Here is an 18571-nt window from a genome sequence, read left to right as displayed (position 1 = left end):
AAACGTATCGAGTAGAGGCGGCGATTTGACTGCTAACGTCGGCAGCCGCGGCCATTGCTACAGGTTCTCTCTCTCTCTCTCTCTCTCTCTCTCTCTCTCTCTCTCTTAAACGTTGATAAAACTTGACTAATAGAAGAAGAATAAGAAGAAATCTGATCACCATGAACAAAATCGAAGGTTGCCCATCAAACCCATAAGTGAAGATCCATTCTTCACCGTGAAAAACCATAAAAAAATATTCCATTCCAACTCTATCTGTGGTTTCATGGAAATTGACATATTTTGGCTGTCCAATTCATGGAAGTTAGATACAGGGAGATTAGGTAATTTCGTCTGAGGAGAAAAGGGATGGAGTATTTGAGTTAGTTTCGATTACTGAAGTTGGTGGAAACAACTTCACCGGTCAGGTAGCAAAACTTGGTGGAAAGGCAATCTTTTATTTTTTTTAAACTAGTTTATTGATGTTGCAACTTACAATCCATTGGTAATAGATGATGGGTTTTGAGGCTGTGCGAAACAAGAATGTTTTCTAAGTTTTATTTGTGGCTCAGCATCTTTTTGATGGCTCAAACAGAATTTCCTAGACACTGTGAGTCATATTTGTTGCTTTGTACTGGAGCCTACTCTCTCCCTAAAATTTCAGTTTTAAACATTTGGGATTGAGTACTTTGAATTAATTACATGACCAAGGGGTCAAGTATTCTCTGCTTTGTATTGCTGGCTTAGAGACTGGATTGTGAATCTTCTTGTTTGGCCCAATCCAATGCTGGTGCTAGTGTTTTTGTATCATTTTACAATCTATGATTTACATTCTTTTGACCTTCTTGTCTTCTTAAAGCTTTTTTTATGAACCCTTGGATTATTGTTAAAGGTTAATGGTAACATTTGAAAGCATTAATTCTATGTTTGTTTTTTTACTTTCCTCATATGTTTCTGGTTCTCTCTGTAAATTTCTCTTCTGGAAAAATATTTTTAAGGTTTTTAAAAGCACATTGTAACTTTGTTTTCTTCTTCTTCTTTTTTTTCTTTTAGTTGTTTGATTTTTGCTAGGGTAAACCAAGCACGAAGGAAAGAGAACAATGGGAGATGAAGACATTGGTTTAGATGTTGAGCATCAGCCTCAGATTGGCATGAAGTTTAATTCAGAGAATGAGGCATATGCTTTCTACAATAGTTACGGGGTGAGGATGGGTTTAAGTGTTAGAAGAGAATTTGCACATAAGAGCAAAAAAGATAAGACAACCATAACTTCGAGGAGATTCGTATGTAATAAACAAGGAAGTCGGAAAAAAGATAAGCGGGATATTGGGTTTTAGTGTTAGAAGAGTATTTGCACATGAGAGAAAAAAAAATAAGACAACCATAACTTCGAGGACATTCGTATGTAATAAACAAGGAAGTCGGAAAAAAGATAAGCGGGATATTGATACAAAGAAACCTCGAGCAAAGACAAGAACCAACTGTCCTGCATGCATGGGAATTGCGCTTTTGGATAATGGACAATACTAGTGCCGTGATTTTGTTGAAGAGCATAATCACCTTTTTCATCTACCAATTACCATTCATATGATGCATTCAAACGGAAACTTTCAGATGCACATGCTTTTGAAATTGATTTGGATGATGATTCCAAAATTAGATCTAAGGCCATATTTGAGTATATGGGTAGGCATTCAAGCGGGAAATAAATCCTTGGGTATACCCAAGGAGATACTGTGAATTATCTTCGAACTAAACGTCAACGTGACTTATCTTACGGTGAAGCAGGGTGTTTATTATTGTACTTTGAAAAACAAAATAGGGTCAGTCCCTCTTTTACTTACTCATTATAGCCAAGGACTAAAGTATTAGTATCGGTCGCCGTATCGGTCAGTCAAAATTAAGATACGTATCAGAGGGTATCATATCGGAGATACGTTAAAGATACGCACATAAATGGATAGGAAACACATTTTTATACACTTTTGCATAAAAATTTTGTTAAAAAAAAGCTATTGATAGCATGTATTATGCATAAACACTAAATTGAGGGTATCGCACTAAGAATCCAAGGTTTGTAGTTGTCCCATAAATGTAAAATCATTGTTCCCAACCTTGATTTCCACTTTAGTTAGAGAGAAATATAGCTGGTAACAACTTTGGAACAAAAACCCCTAAAAAAATTGTGTGTTTCTAAAAAATGACCCATCTTGGCCATTATATGACCATAGCGCACTGTATTAGTATGTGTCGTACTGTATCGGTATGTATCGGTTGCTACATGCCAATACATATCGATACGTACCAATGCATGCCGAAACGTACATTTCACCTCGATTTTATAGTTTTCATAGATTATTGGTACGTATCGGTGTGTATCAACGGTGTATCAGTGCATATCGGTATGTATCGTAGGATACATATCGATACAAAAGGATTTTTAAAATTTCATGTATCGTATTGGTAAGGGTCGATACAGATACATATCAGTCAATACGGTACAATATGTATCGATACTTAAAACCATGATTGCAATTGGATAATAAAGAATAGATAACAAATATCTTTTGGGTTGATCCGAAGATGATAATAGATTATGCACAATTTGGTGATGTTGTTACCTTTGATACTACATTTTGCACTAACACAGAATATAAGCCGTTGGGTATATTTGTTGGATTTAATCATCATAGAGGTATTGTTATATTTGGGTTTGCACTGTTATATGATCAGACAGTTGAATCTTTCAAATGGTTGTTTGAAGCATTCTTGGCAGCTCATGGACAAAAGAAGCCTATAACCATTTTTACTGATCAAGATGTTGCAATGGGAAAGGCAATACTTGAGGTGTTTCCTGAAATATGGCATGGATTGTGTACTTGGCATATTATACAAAATGGCATAAAGCATCTAGAGAATTTGATGAAGGATGAAACAAGCTTTCTGAAAGATTTCAAAACTTATATGTTTCATTATGAAGTGGAATCAGAATTTGAAAAGGCGTGGAAAAAAATTGCGTAGTGATTGTCGAGTTAAAAATGGTTCATGGTTAGATTGTATATATGAGCTAAAAGAGAAGTGGGCTAAGTGTTATATGAAGAAGACCTTCACCATAGGTATGCAGAGTACACAACTCAGTGAAAGTTTAAATAGGGGTTTGAAGGATTACTTGAAATCTGGTTTGGATGTTGTATAATTTTTTAACCATTTTGAAAGAGTTGTGAATGACAAGCGTGATAATGAGTTAAAAGCTGAGTTTGATGCAAGAAATAAGATGTCAAGTCTCCTGTTATGAAACAAGCAGGAGAAGGTTACACTCCTTGGATATTTGTAGAATTTCAAGAAGAGTATAACTGGATTAGTGCTTGCTACATAAAATTTCGAAATGAAAGTGGTGCCTTGTGTGAGTATGTAGTTGCTATTTTTGAGCAAGAAGGGGATTTTAAAGTCTTGTGTAATCCATCTGAGCTTTGTGATTTAATGTAGCTGTAGAAAGTTTGAAACATTCGGCAGTCTATGTTGTCATGCTTTGAAAATTCTAGATGTAGTAGATGTCAAGTTCATTCCTAAAGCCTATATTTTGAGGAGATGGACGCAAGCAGCAAGAAACATGGTGGTGAAAGATAACAAAGGAAAACGAGTTGAAGAAGATGTTCATTTGGATTGTATGCAACGTTTTAGGATTCTTTGCCCTATGCTAATTAAGAAAGCATCACAAGCATCTAATTCAGCAGAGGGATATGCTTTGGTAAGAAAGGCTGCTAATGAGTTGCGTAAACAGCTTGAAAATCTTTACATCGATGCCTCGCATCTAGATTGTTAGCTGCTGCACCGATTTTTCTGCAACCGTAGGATCCTCTCCGACACAGTTGTTGGCTAGATAGGCTTAACTGGGGATCCCCACCCTCCCTATGTTGGAGAGGGTCTGAATCATTCTGTTTTTTCAGATTGATTTGAACTTCGTGGTACTGGAAAATTTGTTGTTCAGAATTCAAGAGATAGGCCTCCATTGATTTCTAGAGTTTATTCTCTCTATGCATTTGTCTGGTTTTGTATAATTACTCCTACATAACATTAATTCATCTTAAATGTTTCAACAATTTCCCAAGGCATGATAATTGCGGTATAATATTGGGGATGACTCTTATTTGAAGGGCAACAAGGATCAATTGGATATATCATTATGTTCACATTTTCTCCAATCAAATATAGGGGAGTTGAGAGAAAAGGTTGCACAGGAGCATAGGATTCAGGTGTGCTTAAAATTTCCAAGGAAAAATTGAAGGTGAATGTCAAACCATCTCTAGAGGACCATTAAGGTTGTTCGTAAAATTTAGGATAGTCCAATGAAGCCACAAAATGATATATCAGTTATTCATATTTATAAGGGAAAAAGGTTTCTGCGGGGAAGTGTGGCCCCTGTGCCCAGACACATGGGGGCGCAAATGACTGGCCTGCCCCCCATGAAATGGAAAAATAATATCTCTGTGGATGCTTCTTTGTGCACTCCCATTGGTCCTTGTGCACACGCAAGAACCACACTCCCCCACAAGAAACACTTCCCCTATTTATAAATCCTGGCTGCTTTTTAGGAATTCGTAACATTTTGTGAAACAATGGAGGTTGTAATTGAAGAGTTACAAATCTCTACTGAAGAGAGCCAACTTCTCTAGCAGATCATAGGGCTAAGAAGGTAAATCCCATTGCTGGGTTTCCTGACTGGAACCAACTGGCCTTTTCCCATGATCAGTTTCACAGAAAGATCCCTCTTGCATTTTCAAAATCCAACCATTTACTTTGAGATCATGGTACCATCTCACTTTGCTTATCTTTCAGGAGACAAATGGAACATAGAATGAACTTTTGGGGGTTTGCAAGAGGTTAGCTATGAATGGTACCATGTATTCATTTTTTATGATGTGACCATCGTGCTTTTAATGCTGGTGTCCCAAGCTTGTGATTTCGTATTCTGACTTGGTTTATGTGTCATGATACTGTAATAGATTGTCATCGATTGCTTTCAAATAACTTGGAACAAATTATTATCTGCAATCCTACAAGTTTATGGTCTCCTACGTGTCATTGTGAGATGTTGATTGTTATCTTATGGTAATCATTCTTGTGCTCATATAAATTTTTTTTATTTCTCATATCCGCTCTTTTTGGTCAGAGGTTATAAATTTCTCCCAACCAGTCACATTGTTTAGGTCCTCTGAGCTGAGGTTGTATTCAATTTCAATGAACTAAGAATCTGACTTTGTATGCTCTTTTGATTTTTTAATCTCAAATCTGTATTCCATTTCATATAACTTCTTTTTTTCAGATGGCTTCTCTCTCAAGAGGTAGATTTCAAACAGAAGCAAAAAATCCACGACAAAATTGCCTTGTGCTAATTATGAGTCAATCTATGGGAATATTCAACCAATTTTTTTCACAATAATATGACAGGACTAGTATTTATATTTACATTGGCAATGGGGATTAGGCATGTTTTGATGTTGCAAAGATAGTTTGGGTCTAGTTTTGCTTAAAATGAAACTAGAGAAAAATGGTGGTAAAGTCTACCTTCTCACTCTGTTGAAGAAGGGTTTTCTTTTTTACTATTTTCTATTATTTGGAGGGAAGGGAATGTGTTTCCTCTACCAAAGAAAAGTGGTGGTAAGGTTCTGAGCTATTCCTTGGTGAATGGTTTGATCATATTTGTATTCAACGTCTAAGAAGCTTGTCTGTGAATGGGGAGTCAAGAAACTAAATGGTCTTAATACATTCATTCTACTACCTTCCACGCCTGCCCAAAAATCTCTCCTTTTTATGTGTCTTTTGTTGGCTCTGTTCTTGATATCTCTCTTAATTATTATGGTCTTTCTGTACAAGCATGGCTTACTAGCATCTCTTTAGCTCTCTGTAAGGTACATTAGCACCTGTATTTTGCCTCTGTAAAATCCTGTGGAAAATCTTATGCTCTTTCATGCTCTAGAACCATGTTTCAGGCTATTGATCTACTAGAAATGCCAAAGAAAGAGGAACAAATACTTTCTGCTGTCAAAGAAAGGCAGTTATAGGTATCTATAGCAATAATTTATCTATTCTATGTGATAGAAAAAGTTAGTAATCACCACATTCCAAATTTTTTACTGCTTTTAATTTTCCTATTCTATGTGAGAAAAATGTTTTGTAAATTTTCAATTAAAGAGTGTATTTTTTGACACCCACTTCTCCATCTTTTTTCCTCACTTTCCTATGAAATACTGAAACTTGAGGTACAGGAGGGAGACAAAGAAATTGCTCGTGATGTCCTTGAGGAGCGAGCTAAGAGAGCAGAAGCCTGGCATCGTGCTGCTAAACTTCGAGCACATTTCAAAAATCCAACACAGCCAACCACATGTGGCACTTTTTCTCAAGATATTATTAAAGGGAAAGCAAAGGTTTCACAAGCACATGAGCATGAGCAAGCTATGAGTGCAGAAGCCTGGCATCGTGCTGCTGCACTTCAAGCACAATTCAAAAATCCAACACAGCCAAGCACATGTGCCACTTTTTCTCAGGATATTATTGAAGGGAAAGCAAGAGAGCAGAAGCTTGGCATCGTGCTGCTGCACTTCGAGCACAATTCACAAATCCAATACAGCCAAGCACATGTGCCACTTTTTCTCAAGATATTATTAAAGGAAAAGCAAAGGTTTCACAAGCACATGAGCATGAGCAAGCTATGAGAGCAGAAGCCTGGCATCGTGCTGCTGCACTTCAAGCACAATTCCCAAATCCAACAGCCAATCACATGTGCCACTTTTTCTCAAGATATTATTAAAGGGAAAGCAAAGGTTTCACAAGCACATGAACATGAGCGAGCTACGAGTGCAGAAGCCTGGCATCGTGCTGCTGCACTTCGAGCACAATTCACAAATCCAACACAGCTAATCACATGTGCCACTTTTTCTCAAGATATTATTGAAGGGAAAGGAAAGGTTTCACAAGCACATGAGCATGAGCGAGCTATGAGTGCAGAAGCCTGGCATCGTGCTGCTGCACTTTGAGCACAATTCCCAAATCCAACATAGCCAATCACATATGCCACTTTTTCTCAAGATATTATTCAAGGGAAAGCAAAGGTTTCACAAGCACATGAACAATAGCTAGCTATGAGTGCAGAAGCCTGGCATCGTGCTGCTGCACTTCGAGCACAATTCCCAAATCCAACACAGCCAATCACATGTGCCACTTTTTCTCAAGATATTATTCAAGGGAAAGCAAAGGTTTCACAAGCATATGAACATGAGCGAGCTAAGAGTGCAGAAGTATGGCATCGTGGTGTTGCACTTCGAGCACAATTCACAAATCCAACACAGCCAATCACATGTGCCACTTTTTCTCCAGATACTATTAAAGGGAAAGCAAAGGTGTCACAAGCACATGAGCATAAAAACCAGACTCTTGTATTTGGACCATTTAGTCCAGTTGGTTAAAGATCAAAAAGTGAAAGGGAAAGGATGGCAGCGCAAGTATTTCAGCCTGGTTACAGGTACCATTGCTCTGCATCTTGTTAGTGTAATAAGATGATCAACTAAAGACGGGATGTTCTTTAGGTCTTAGGTTTGTTCCTTGGATCAAGTTTCATGCTCTTGTATTTTGCATCTGTCGTTGTTTTTCATCTTTCACACTAAGCAATGATTAATGAGTTATGTTTCCAAATGTGCTCCAGTGATAAGTAATACTACATTGTTACACAAACCAGGCTTAGTTGCTTTTCCTGAATGCAGTATATACTGATGTTGATCTCTGGAATATATATGAACAGAAAAATCCAGGAAAATAGAGATCACAGTTCCTGATCTTCATTTTTTTTTTTTTTTAATCGATAGGTTACCAACCATGAGCACAGAAGAGGCTGGGTTGACGGAAAGGGAATTGATGAAGAAATAGCAAAGAAATGAATGCTAAGCTCTTGGAAGACATCAATTACTAGTGGTCATGTGAGGACAATGACGATGATGTACTAGAGAAGGCAAGGCCATGGGATGACTGGAAAGATGACCATTCTCGTGGCGCAGGCAATGAGAAGCTTACTCCTTGTGGCTAATTGTTTAGAATGTCTGCTCATCTTGTATGCTGGCACAACCTAAGTATGGTCTCACTTGAATGGAGTTCGCATTTACCTGTTTTACATGTAAAATAGTTTTTCTCAGGCAAGATTTGGATATGGTTGCTCAGTAATTTGGGTTGCACCACTGAACTGTGACTAGGAAGTCACCTGGCCATGTCATCCATCGATGATTTGCATCTTGATTTTAACATTTTATTGAATTGGCTTCTGCTTCTCGTGTATTCCCTGTAAAGCCAAAATCTATACTTTCAGTAGTAAAGTATTGTTGCAAATAAGAATGATGGATGACCAGCCAGCCCTCTTGATTGGACTGAAAAAACTTCCATGACAAATAAGGGATCACCTTTTTTCCACCACCTATGGTAAAGATCTATTCACCAATGGTGATGTGAAGTTATGGTTGGACTTCGGATTCATTATTAATTCTCACCTCTTATTATATAAGGTCTTATATACCTTTCCTCAGTCAAATTAGTGGTACAGATTCCCATGGTTAGAGAGATTCTCTTTTCATCATGGTTATTACTATTGGGATCCGTATTGGTCTAGATTAATATCGATAACGATATAGGCCTTACCAAAAAAATTTTTAAATTTTTTTTTATCAAAGAAAAGAAAAATAAAAAATTACAGATAAGAGTCAAATAGATCATTCTAGGTGTTTCCATAGTTCTTGGTGTTATTAGAAGCATGACATGCCATATTAAATGTAAGGTTCATAAGTGGGTGACTACACTCGTCTTTGAAAGAAAAGGTGATGAAAGTAGATAATTCGTAGATCTTAGAAAAAGTGAAAAAGTATAGCAAAAGCCACGCTCCCTTGGTTGGTTGTGAAATAAGATGAAGTAATTCCTGATCTGAGAACTAAACTTCATCTATATTCCACCCCTTGATAATTGTCATCTTCATTCTTTTTAGCATTCCTTCTGCTTCCACCACTTTCTTGATTAGTTGTAGTAGAATTTGTGCATATGAGCCTAAACTGGCCTTGTGATAAAATTTCATACACCCATCCTAAAGCTGAGTTCAAAAGATTAGTTGCACCAGCACAAACCAAAATTAGATATGTTAAAAAGGGGGGAGGGAATCTTTTTTTTACCTAGCCAATACCAATATTTGATTCCATGCTCTTCATCATGGGTGAAGAAAAACTAGGTCCTATGTTTAATGTGTTATCAGACAGGTAAGGAGTCAATCCCTTCACCAGTGTTTTTACATTGCCAATAGCTTCTTTTTTTCTCTAGTAGAAAGAGATGTATTCATTAGAACATGACGAACACCTATTGTTCGAATACATGACTCCCCCAACCATGGAGTGAAATTCGACCATATTGTCATTCTCATACATGTTACCAACAAAGTCTTTGTAGTTAAGGAGTCTGTATTCCTTCCTTTTCGTCTAGTGAGCTGAAGTCACATTAATTGAATCTCAGATAATCACCTCTAGGTCCCATGTTGGTGATCATTTCCCCCCACAGTGTGAAGTGTTGAGCTTAAAGAAAGGGGGTGCAGGAGGCCACCAGGCATGTGTCGGACTCTAATCACCAGTGGGAGAGGATGTTGGCCTATAGATACTGAGCTTGGATGAACTTGTGGCCTCCTTCCCCATAAGCCAACCCAAATGCAAAGACAGGCCACAAAAAAACATTCTTACTTTTGACATCGCAAGGTACTCTTCCATACAGACATCGGAGTGCTATTTCAACTACTCACCCCTGAAGTGAAGGCATCCATCCACCTTTAAGAAATTTGAGGATTTCGTTGAAATTATTTTTTTGGAAATTTCCTAAAATTTAATCATAGGTTTTTCTCTACTGCAATAATAGGGTTAAATTATATATATATATATATATATGGAAATTTATAGTGCCACCCCTTGAAGAATGCCACTATTATAAGAACACCCCTCTGTTTTACTAAATTAGACTCAGACCCCTACCGTCAGTCACTGGTAAAGAATATACCTTATATGTTGATGTCAGCTATTATATTTTTTTTTAAATACGAAATGCCCTTGCTAAATGTGAAGTACCTAAAATACCCATCTAAAAGTCCCCATCTCATGTTCAGAGCACCGGTGATCAGAGCATCGGTGATCACTCTCCGTGAAGAGTAGCGATAGTAGCTGCGGCAGCGGATAGTCCCAGCGTGGGAGAAGGTTGGAGCCCGACCTCCTTTTCTTGGGGATCAGAATTGATCGATACCTTTTATGTTTGATTCTTTGTTGCATTAATTCGTGCTGATAGGGTTTTGGTGTTGTATTTGTTTCTACCTATCGAATCGATTTCTTCGATTGTTCACAGGGTGGATAACAAGGTAAGTCCTTCGATACCCCAACCTTTGTCGATCTCTATACCAAGTTCTCCTCCAAATCTGGCCTTGAAAGCATCCAGAATAAGTTGGCCATCCTTTTCCTTCTTAAAGTCATCTACGAAGATCGACGCAAAGAGAAGAAATGTGATTCTAGGGTTCCCTCCTCCGCTTTTCTCTCCTCCACCATTTCCGACGGTCTTCTTGTGTTGTTCGAAGATGACGGCGGCTCTGGGAACCAAAAGCCCCTCGATAAGGGTTGGAGTGGTGGCGTTTTGTTGGTATCAAAGGATCCTAGCAATCTTAGGGATATTGCCTTTTGGGAGTTTGCGTATTTGTTGAATGAAGAGAGCGAGGTCTCTGAGGGTGCTCTGGTTAGGGATGTCTTGTATGCTTGTCAAGGTATTAATGGCAAGTATGTGAAGTTTGATAAAAGTATTGATGCCTATGTGCTCTCGAATTCGATTAAAGTGTCGAGAGCCACCAGAATTTTGGTTTGGAAGCTTTGTGAGTTGGGTTGGTTTTTTAGAAACGTCAAAGGTTATATCTCGGAGAGCATGGATAGTTTCCCTACTGACGATGTTGGAACAGTAGGGCAAGCCTTTTGAGTGGCATTGCAAGACGCTGCGAATTACAAATTGTTGGCTATCCTAGAAGCTCGGTCAATGAATCCCATCCCCTTAGTTTCATAGATGCCAATCTTGGAAAATTATCTCTCCGTGAGGAGGTAGTCAGTTTGGTTTCCAAAACCAATGGTGAAGATGAGCCTGATGATTGTCCTCGTTGATAGTTGTAGGGTTTTGAGGGGTGGTGCAATTTTAATAGGGTATAACGGTCATTTTAACTCTTCACTGAACAATGACTGACAGTAGGAGATCTTAGTCTAATTTGGTGAAACAAATGGGGTATTCTCATAAGAGTGGCATTCGGGGTGTTCTTATAATAATGGCATTCTCCAATGGGTGGCACTGTAAATTTTTTTATCAAACGTTGAAGGAATCATCAGAAGAATTAGACAAAAAAATAGGATACATTTTAGGAAAATTAAACTTACATGGAAGAGAAGCAAATGAAACGCTTTCATGAAAAATCCCGAATCTCAAAGACTCCAAGCAAAATATTGGTAACATACAGACTTAAAAATCAGAAAATCCATGGTTAGAACAGCCCCTAGACCATAGTTTCTGTACAGAATCAAAGCAATCCAGACCGGTTGGAATCACGATTGGCCTCAACCAATTCTGATCAGCCTTAATCAGCCAATGTCAGTTTACAACAACAACCTCATCCTTACCCCAACTATAATAGGGGTCTACTACATAGATCCGTGCAAAATAAAATAAAAAAATCTGAGGTCCGAAAAACAGAATAGTCGTATTCACATTTTGAAACCTTATATTATGCGGAATCGGTCCTAACCAATTCCAATCTGAATCAAGCCAGAATCGGTGGATATCAGTAAACTCCCCCCCCCCCCCCTTTCTCTTCCCTACCCTAGTTTCTGTACTTCAAGCAATGTCAATTCAAAACCACTGCTCAAACCAACCACCCAGCGGTTTGGAATTGTCCTTAAAAGCTTCAACATAAGGAAGAAATAAAAACCAACATCCCCAATAGCAAAGATTAGCCATGTCCTACAGCAGAGTGAACAAAAGTCTAAACCAAATTCCACTCAAAATCAAAAGCAGACCACAAAGGGTGTTTGTTGAAGCATTAACAGTCCAGCGCCTAGTGCAAACACAAATTAATACATATTTACAAGATCAAACACATTCACTTCTCCCCCTTTTCCTCTTAATCGACCCAAAAAACCTACCATTTCATACACAACAGTCCTAACCCCCTTAGCCTGATGGTTCCCATTCTGAATACTTAGCAAGCTCTTAAAAACCGAGTTGCTACAGTGACATCCCACTTTTTTTCTTCAACACAAGCAAAGGAAGAAAATAAACAAAGAAAAGGGTAAACCAATCTCTTATGTTTCAGTTTTCAACTCTGAATCAATGGATACAACTGCCCCATCACACTCTAAAGATGAAGATGGACCCATCTTCTTCACTTGTTGGCTTGAGCAGATGAAGATTTTCCTCACCATTTTGACGAACTCCCTATCGAAAAACAACAAACAAAAGGCAGTAAGTAAAGTTCAAAATAACTTATGATGAAACTAAACAATCAAATGACCATGTTACATGATAAAGCATTCTACTGGATTCATCGTTTAGGTTACTTACTGCCAAGGATCATCACCCAGAAGCATCATGTCTCCTTCATCATCAGTGAAAACAAGTTGCCATTTGTCACGGTCACGAAGCTCTCCTTCAATCTCAAACATATCCTCCAGCTCAATTATAAGTTGATCATAGCCAACCAATGCAGTCAAGTCTACAGCCCGACCAACAGCTATCCCTTGCATTTGAACCTGCAGAACCACAAATCCATTTTCTATCAACAAATTATCAGATGAATGCGACTCTTGAGCTTCCTGATTAAAATCCATGCCTCTGGAACTATATTTGGTATTAGAATACCTCTACATAAAAGTATTTGTTTGGTTCAGCCTTTCCTGAACATATACGATGATGTGTCCAGTAGAATAAATTAATGAAATTAGGACTGTTCTACATGTTCTAAGGACGTACAGCAGAGAAGAACCATAATAGAGTGAACCAAATATGCCACTCAAGACAACAGGGTCAGCTTCCAACATCTGGAGTCATCAAGCAACTTGATTAATAAACAACAGGTTTTGGCATACCTTGATACGACTCCTGGTTGAAGAACTACACCAACTCTGCTTACTTTGACTCTCCTTTGGTGACACCTGTATCAAACATTGTTTCTGTTCCTTTGAGACCTTTGAGAGGTCCGACTTTTGGTCTGAATCAGCTCCAGAACCAGCCAGGGGAGTGGATCCATCAATGGTTGCACTGGATACACTCATGGGACATGATGGTGTCTTCTCTGTAGAACCCGGGATATCTGGTATATTTGCCAGATCAATCCCAAACAACCGGTAACCACTTGCCATCTCAGGTTTCTTCCTTGTGTCTACAGGATCAAGCATCAAGTTGTTGCTTCGCTTTGATGCATCCAGGTTAGAGAAACCTGGGAGAAACGAACATGAAATACCAGTTTTACGATCTTCTGCCGATTCCTGAAACAAATTCAGGGAGACATCCACTTGTTGAGATAGCAGCCAGCCCCCATCCGTCCAGGCCTTAGAGCTACGGCTATTGCCGCTATTGATGAGGCTGCCCTTAGCTTCATTCTGCTTTGGATGCCACAAAACTTGGCTTTCGTTGCTTTGGGCTTCAACACCACTCGACTGCGTTAGGTCATGGGACTGGGTTGATCCAGGATACCAGAATGCTGAGGCTGCAGAAATAGCAGTAGTTTCTACATTCCAAAACAGGTAAGTTTAAAATACATCCAACTCAGCTCAGGAGGAAAGGAAAGACAGAAGGTTAAAGTTTCTCTCACCATGGACAGGGGGGTCTATCAATGGTCGGGGCCTTTTGTTCTTTACTACTGGTGGTTGAGTCAGGTTTGAAGGAGCAGAAGCAACAAAAGGATCAATCTCCCATGGAGAAACCCTCTCTGGTCTCTGGATAGGAGATGCAGGTTCATCCCATTGAACCTGGAAAGAAACAACACTTTAAGAACGCAAGTATAAAAAGGAATACAAGAATATTTCGAACTAAAATATATGCTCTGAAAGAAATTCCAACCTTCAATGATCTCCATCTAGAATCTTTCCACTGGGGTGAGACATCCCCAACCCCAACAATTGTACCTGTAAACCTGATCAACCAAAACAAGTGGAACATTAGGTGTCTCAGAAACAAATAGCACAAGGAATTCAAGACAAAGTGTAAAGAAATGTTCCGACAAAACAAAGTACCTTCTTTCAGGGGAATCTTCACCCTCAAATCGCATCTTGAATCTCATACCAACTGAAAATGCATTCTTAGCAGCTTCCAGATACTTGTTCAAGCCTATAATAAACTGACTCGTCCTAATGAAAACAATGAATAAGAGAGATAAGTAACAACAAAACTGTCAGCAGAACAACCCACTAATGTCTATTTGACAGAAAAGCCAACTCATAAAGGAACATTTCCAACCTTGGCTTGTAAAAGACGACAAAGAGGGTCTGGGTAGCTACAGCATGAGATGCAGTGGCAAGAACTCCAAGGTGCATGCTTTGACTTGATATCACAGACGATGGCATGGTGCTTTGTTGACGAGCAAGACGCCTAACTCCAACACGCAATTCTCCATTCTCCCCCCTACATAACCAATCTCTTAACGGCCAAAAAAAAAAAAGAGAAACTACTATAAAATATAACTACTCAAATCCTGAAAATCAGAAAGCTGAGAAAAGATGGGATCACATTAAAGCCCTCTGCTCAAATACCTCAGGAAAACAAAAGCATCCCCTGCAACCAATCTCTTAGAAGTGACAAATGTACTCCATCCTGTTGTAAGCAAATGCCTCCGGGGTTGACCTGGTACATTCAATTTGAAAGAGGTAGGACTATTCAGTCATTTAGAGGCCCGCATACCACCATGTTTAATACTATTTGGAATGGAAAATTTTACTTTTGATTTGTTTGACAAGGTTTCTAAACTAGCATGGTCATCTATAGCTCAAACCACAATTGCCATAAAAAGAAAACAGAAAAATGCAACAGCAGGTACCTCTGAAGATATGCTTAAATCTCCACTCGTACCCATGAAGATCCCTTGCAGTCAATTCCTGGGTCGGAGTTGGTTGGTTCATGTCCTTCAAGAAAGAAAACCACAGTACAGTAAGAAAGCCACTAAAGGTAACAAAGTACATAGAAACAACAAAATCGAATGAGAAATACCAATGGAGGGAGGCATTCGTTAGCATGTTTTCGAAGAACAGAGAAACCCCCGTGAGTACTTGTATCAGACGCAGTTAAAATCTTGCAGAAAGAGTGAACGGTAGGTCGCGTAGGTTCAAGAGGGCTTGGATCAGGACTCCCGGGCACACTTTGCTGTAGAAATTATATCAAGAAACTTGGATTAAATTTTCTCCCTTTCCAACTTCACAATTGAACGGATTGAAATTTAAATAGTAAGTCTCACATCTACTTCAGGTTGTAAGGTAATTTGCGCGTAAACCTCATCTGTTTCTTGTTCGGCCTGAAAATAGTAGAAATCAACAAAAATACAAAACACCAAAAGAGAGATGAACAAAGGCTAGGTTTGAAAAAGAGGAATACCAGCAACTCAATGTGTATAACACGACAAAGGATCTTCGAAGGAAGATTAAACATATGAATTTGCTGATTCAATTCCTGGTTCGTCGATGCTTCTAGCTATAAAATCCCAACGGAAAAAAATACTTTCATGTCAGATAGGAAGAAGGTAAGAGGACGAAAAACAAAAGATAAAAAAAGACCTCAAATTTTAATAGAAAATAGAGAATCACTCACTTGTTCCATGTGACCTTGTGGGAAGTAGAAAACCCTCTGGTTCATCCGAGGAACATCGACGAGAGGACCTGCACAAGCTCTCCATAGCTCTGCATAGAGTTCGTCACCTATATAACCTGCCAAATCCAAGAAAAAAAAACCCAAAAACCCTAAGTGTGCCCCAGAATCAACAGCATTACAACAAAAAACCTCTGAAAACCCCCAAAAAACATCAAGAGAGGAAGAAAAAACGGTCATTTAACCTGTATCCTGTCGTTCATTAGAGAAATTCGGCTGCGAAACCGACGAACCTCTGAAATTCTCTGCAAACGCCATGGAAAAGAACTTCCCGTTCCCGAAACACGTAAACCCACTCCTCAAAATCAATCAAAAGCTCAAACGCTGACTTAGATACACTCCTCGGCTGCTCTACCCCATTTTAAACCGAAGAAAAGACGAATCCAAAAGAAGTAAGCTTTGAATGCAAAGAGTAACCGTCTTCTGAATTCAATGAAACCCACTACAACCTTTCCACAAAAGAGCTCATAGTAATGATCCCGATCGATACGCAAAACTGCCCAATCACCACCACACTCTGCTTCTTCAGTTACCAAAACCTCTTCAAGTCTTCATCAAATCCCAGAAAGACACTTTTCCAAAACCAGAACCTTCCTTCTCTGATTCTCTTCCTCGAGCTCGAAGCCTCGAAGCCTCGAAGCCTCGGAGCCTTGTAGCCTTGAAGCCTCTTTCTCTCTAGAATCCAATCTCTCTCTTCTTCGCGCGAGAAAGATGAAACACAGAAAACGCCGTTACCGAATCCCAAAAACCGCTTTCCACGCTTCCTAATATACGCCTCCCTTCTTAACGTTTCTCTCTCTAAGTCCCTCTCTCTCTCTCTCTCTCTCTCTCTCTCTCTCTCGCGCTCAAGTTAACTCAAACTCTTAACCGTAGTTAATTTTTAACCCATTAAGTGGTTTGTCCTAATGGATGCCGTCAAGTAACGGCGGCGGACTTTTAATTTTGACTCTGTAGGGAACTTTTTTTCTTTTTTTTTTTTTTTTGGTAAGCTGTAGAGAACGTTTGTTATTTGCAGGTTGCGCCGAATCGAGTTGACGGCGCATTGGGATGGGGCTTTAACACACTTACCGTTACCGTTAATTTACTGTCTATTTTCCTTGTCGGCTTCATGGTAGGCAGCCCTGTTGGCCCATGTAAACCCGGCAGGAACTTGGCTGGTTTTTTTCTTCTCTTCTTTTTATAAAAGGATTTTTGGATTCTGGAAATTATTGACTCTGGAGTCTGGAGTCTGGAGTCTGGAGTCTGGACCTCAAGGTTGATGATGATTGATGACAAATGGGTTCAACCGGTTGGGTCGGTTGCTTTAGGTCAAACCTTGTACCATTTTTAATACTCATAAATTAGGGTTAATTGACTAAATCAACTATGACATGCAAACCAAATTGATGAAATCAGCTTAAAACAACTGATATAGTCCTAAACTAAACTAATCTTTATTGGATCCAAACTAAATATGAAATAACCCAATAAGAGAAATTGATTAAAACCCAAAACTGATTATGAATTCATCATTCCCACACTAAAACTAGTTTGGCCCAAACTAAAAACAGATCGAACTGATTGATTGATACACTAATTATAATTGGGCTAAATAGACTTAAATGATCTAATCAAACTTTAACCGGGAGTTATTAATCTATCATACTATTCAATCGCTCGAGTCAGGGTGACAATCGGGTCACTACTTTGCATCGAAAACATCCAATTATTAATCGTTCAAACTTATCTTGGGCTTCAATTGATCGGTTCAAGTCAAACTAATAAATCCGGGTCAACTTTTAACAGCCCTAGAAGAATAATCCACGTAGGATTCAAGATGACATACCGTGACTTTGAAAGGGCAAAAATTCGTTTTCATTTGTGTGTGGGGCCCACAAGGTACACGCAACACATGTTTTACTAATAGGGCTGAGACACGTTTCACTAAATTGCTGCACTACACGTGGCGGCCATGCATTGGGCCCTACCGAGCATGTTCTTGGTTTGACGTTTCCACCTTCTCTTTCAGTTAGAGCAATGAAAGCGATGGAAAACGGATCGAAGGATTCCAGAATCGTGAAAGGAATTGTCTTGAAAGCTCTCAAATTGTTATTGGGAGAAGGAAATTACAGTTTTGTCCAACACGGTTCAATTCTAATTTTTCAGTTCAATTTCAATTTGATTTAAGATACAATATGTATAAATTGAAATCGGAAAATTTTATATTCAATTTGTTTCAGTTCCTATTTGAGTTTTTGTATTTGGTTTTCTTATGAGACTTGAGAATATTTTTGTATAGGCTTCGAAGAAGCAAAACACTGAAGAAGAAAGAAGCAAAACACTGAAAAAGAAAGAGGCTAAACTGCAAAAGAGAAACAAGGAGAGCCAATAGCTAATGACAGAAACATAAGGGACAAACTCGTATTTAATCCTTTTACAGTTAAATATAAAGGCACACATTATTCGATTCAATTCAAACCGATGATTTTACCCCTAAACTGAACCAAATCGAATGAGATTCTAATTTCCAAAATCAAAATTGAACCGAATTTTTTAATTGGATCCGATTTGATTTTAAATTTATGGATACTAAAATTACAATTATGTCCACCAAAAATTTGAGTCAAAGTAGGGCATTCTAGTCATTAGGCAGGTGGGTAAGATATTTAAGGATGAT

General features: G+C 38.7%; 1 protein-coding gene across 2 annotated transcripts; it reads right to left on the bottom strand.

Annotated features, from left to right (window-relative positions):
* Positions 1 to 12035: 12035 nt before the first annotated feature.
* On the bottom strand, positions 12036 to 16659 carry LOC122077109 (auxin response factor 9-like). Of its 2 annotated transcripts, none has more exons than XM_042642909.1 (14): positions 16101 to 16659; positions 15859 to 15974; positions 15646 to 15741; positions 15509 to 15565; positions 15265 to 15417; positions 15095 to 15179; positions 14811 to 14901; positions 14518 to 14697; positions 14295 to 14408; positions 14122 to 14194; positions 13874 to 14030; positions 13149 to 13789; positions 12625 to 12812; positions 12036 to 12498 (listed from the first exon to the last, which is right to left on the bottom strand). In XM_042642909.1, exons 1-14 carry the CDS (start codon positions 16171 to 16173, stop codon positions 12366 to 12368), a joined length of 2157 nt encoding a protein of 718 aa, XP_042498843.1. In that variant the 5' UTR covers positions 16174 to 16659; the 3' UTR covers positions 12036 to 12365. The 2 variants fall into 2 exon arrangements, with proteins under 2 accessions (XP_042498843.1, XP_042498844.1); XM_042642910.1 differs by having other exon boundaries at positions 14518 to 14682; positions 16101 to 16658.
* Positions 16660 to 18571: the final 1912 nt, after the last annotated feature.

The sequence above is a fragment of the Macadamia integrifolia genome, chromosome 4, assembly GCF_013358625.1.
Source record: "Macadamia integrifolia cultivar HAES 741 chromosome 4, SCU_Mint_v3, whole genome shotgun sequence".
NCBI classification, from domain to species: domain Eukaryota; kingdom Viridiplantae; phylum Streptophyta; class Magnoliopsida; order Proteales; family Proteaceae; genus Macadamia; species Macadamia integrifolia.
The sequence above is the reverse complement of the archived record's forward strand: the minus strand, read 5'-3'. Positions and strand labels throughout refer to the sequence as shown.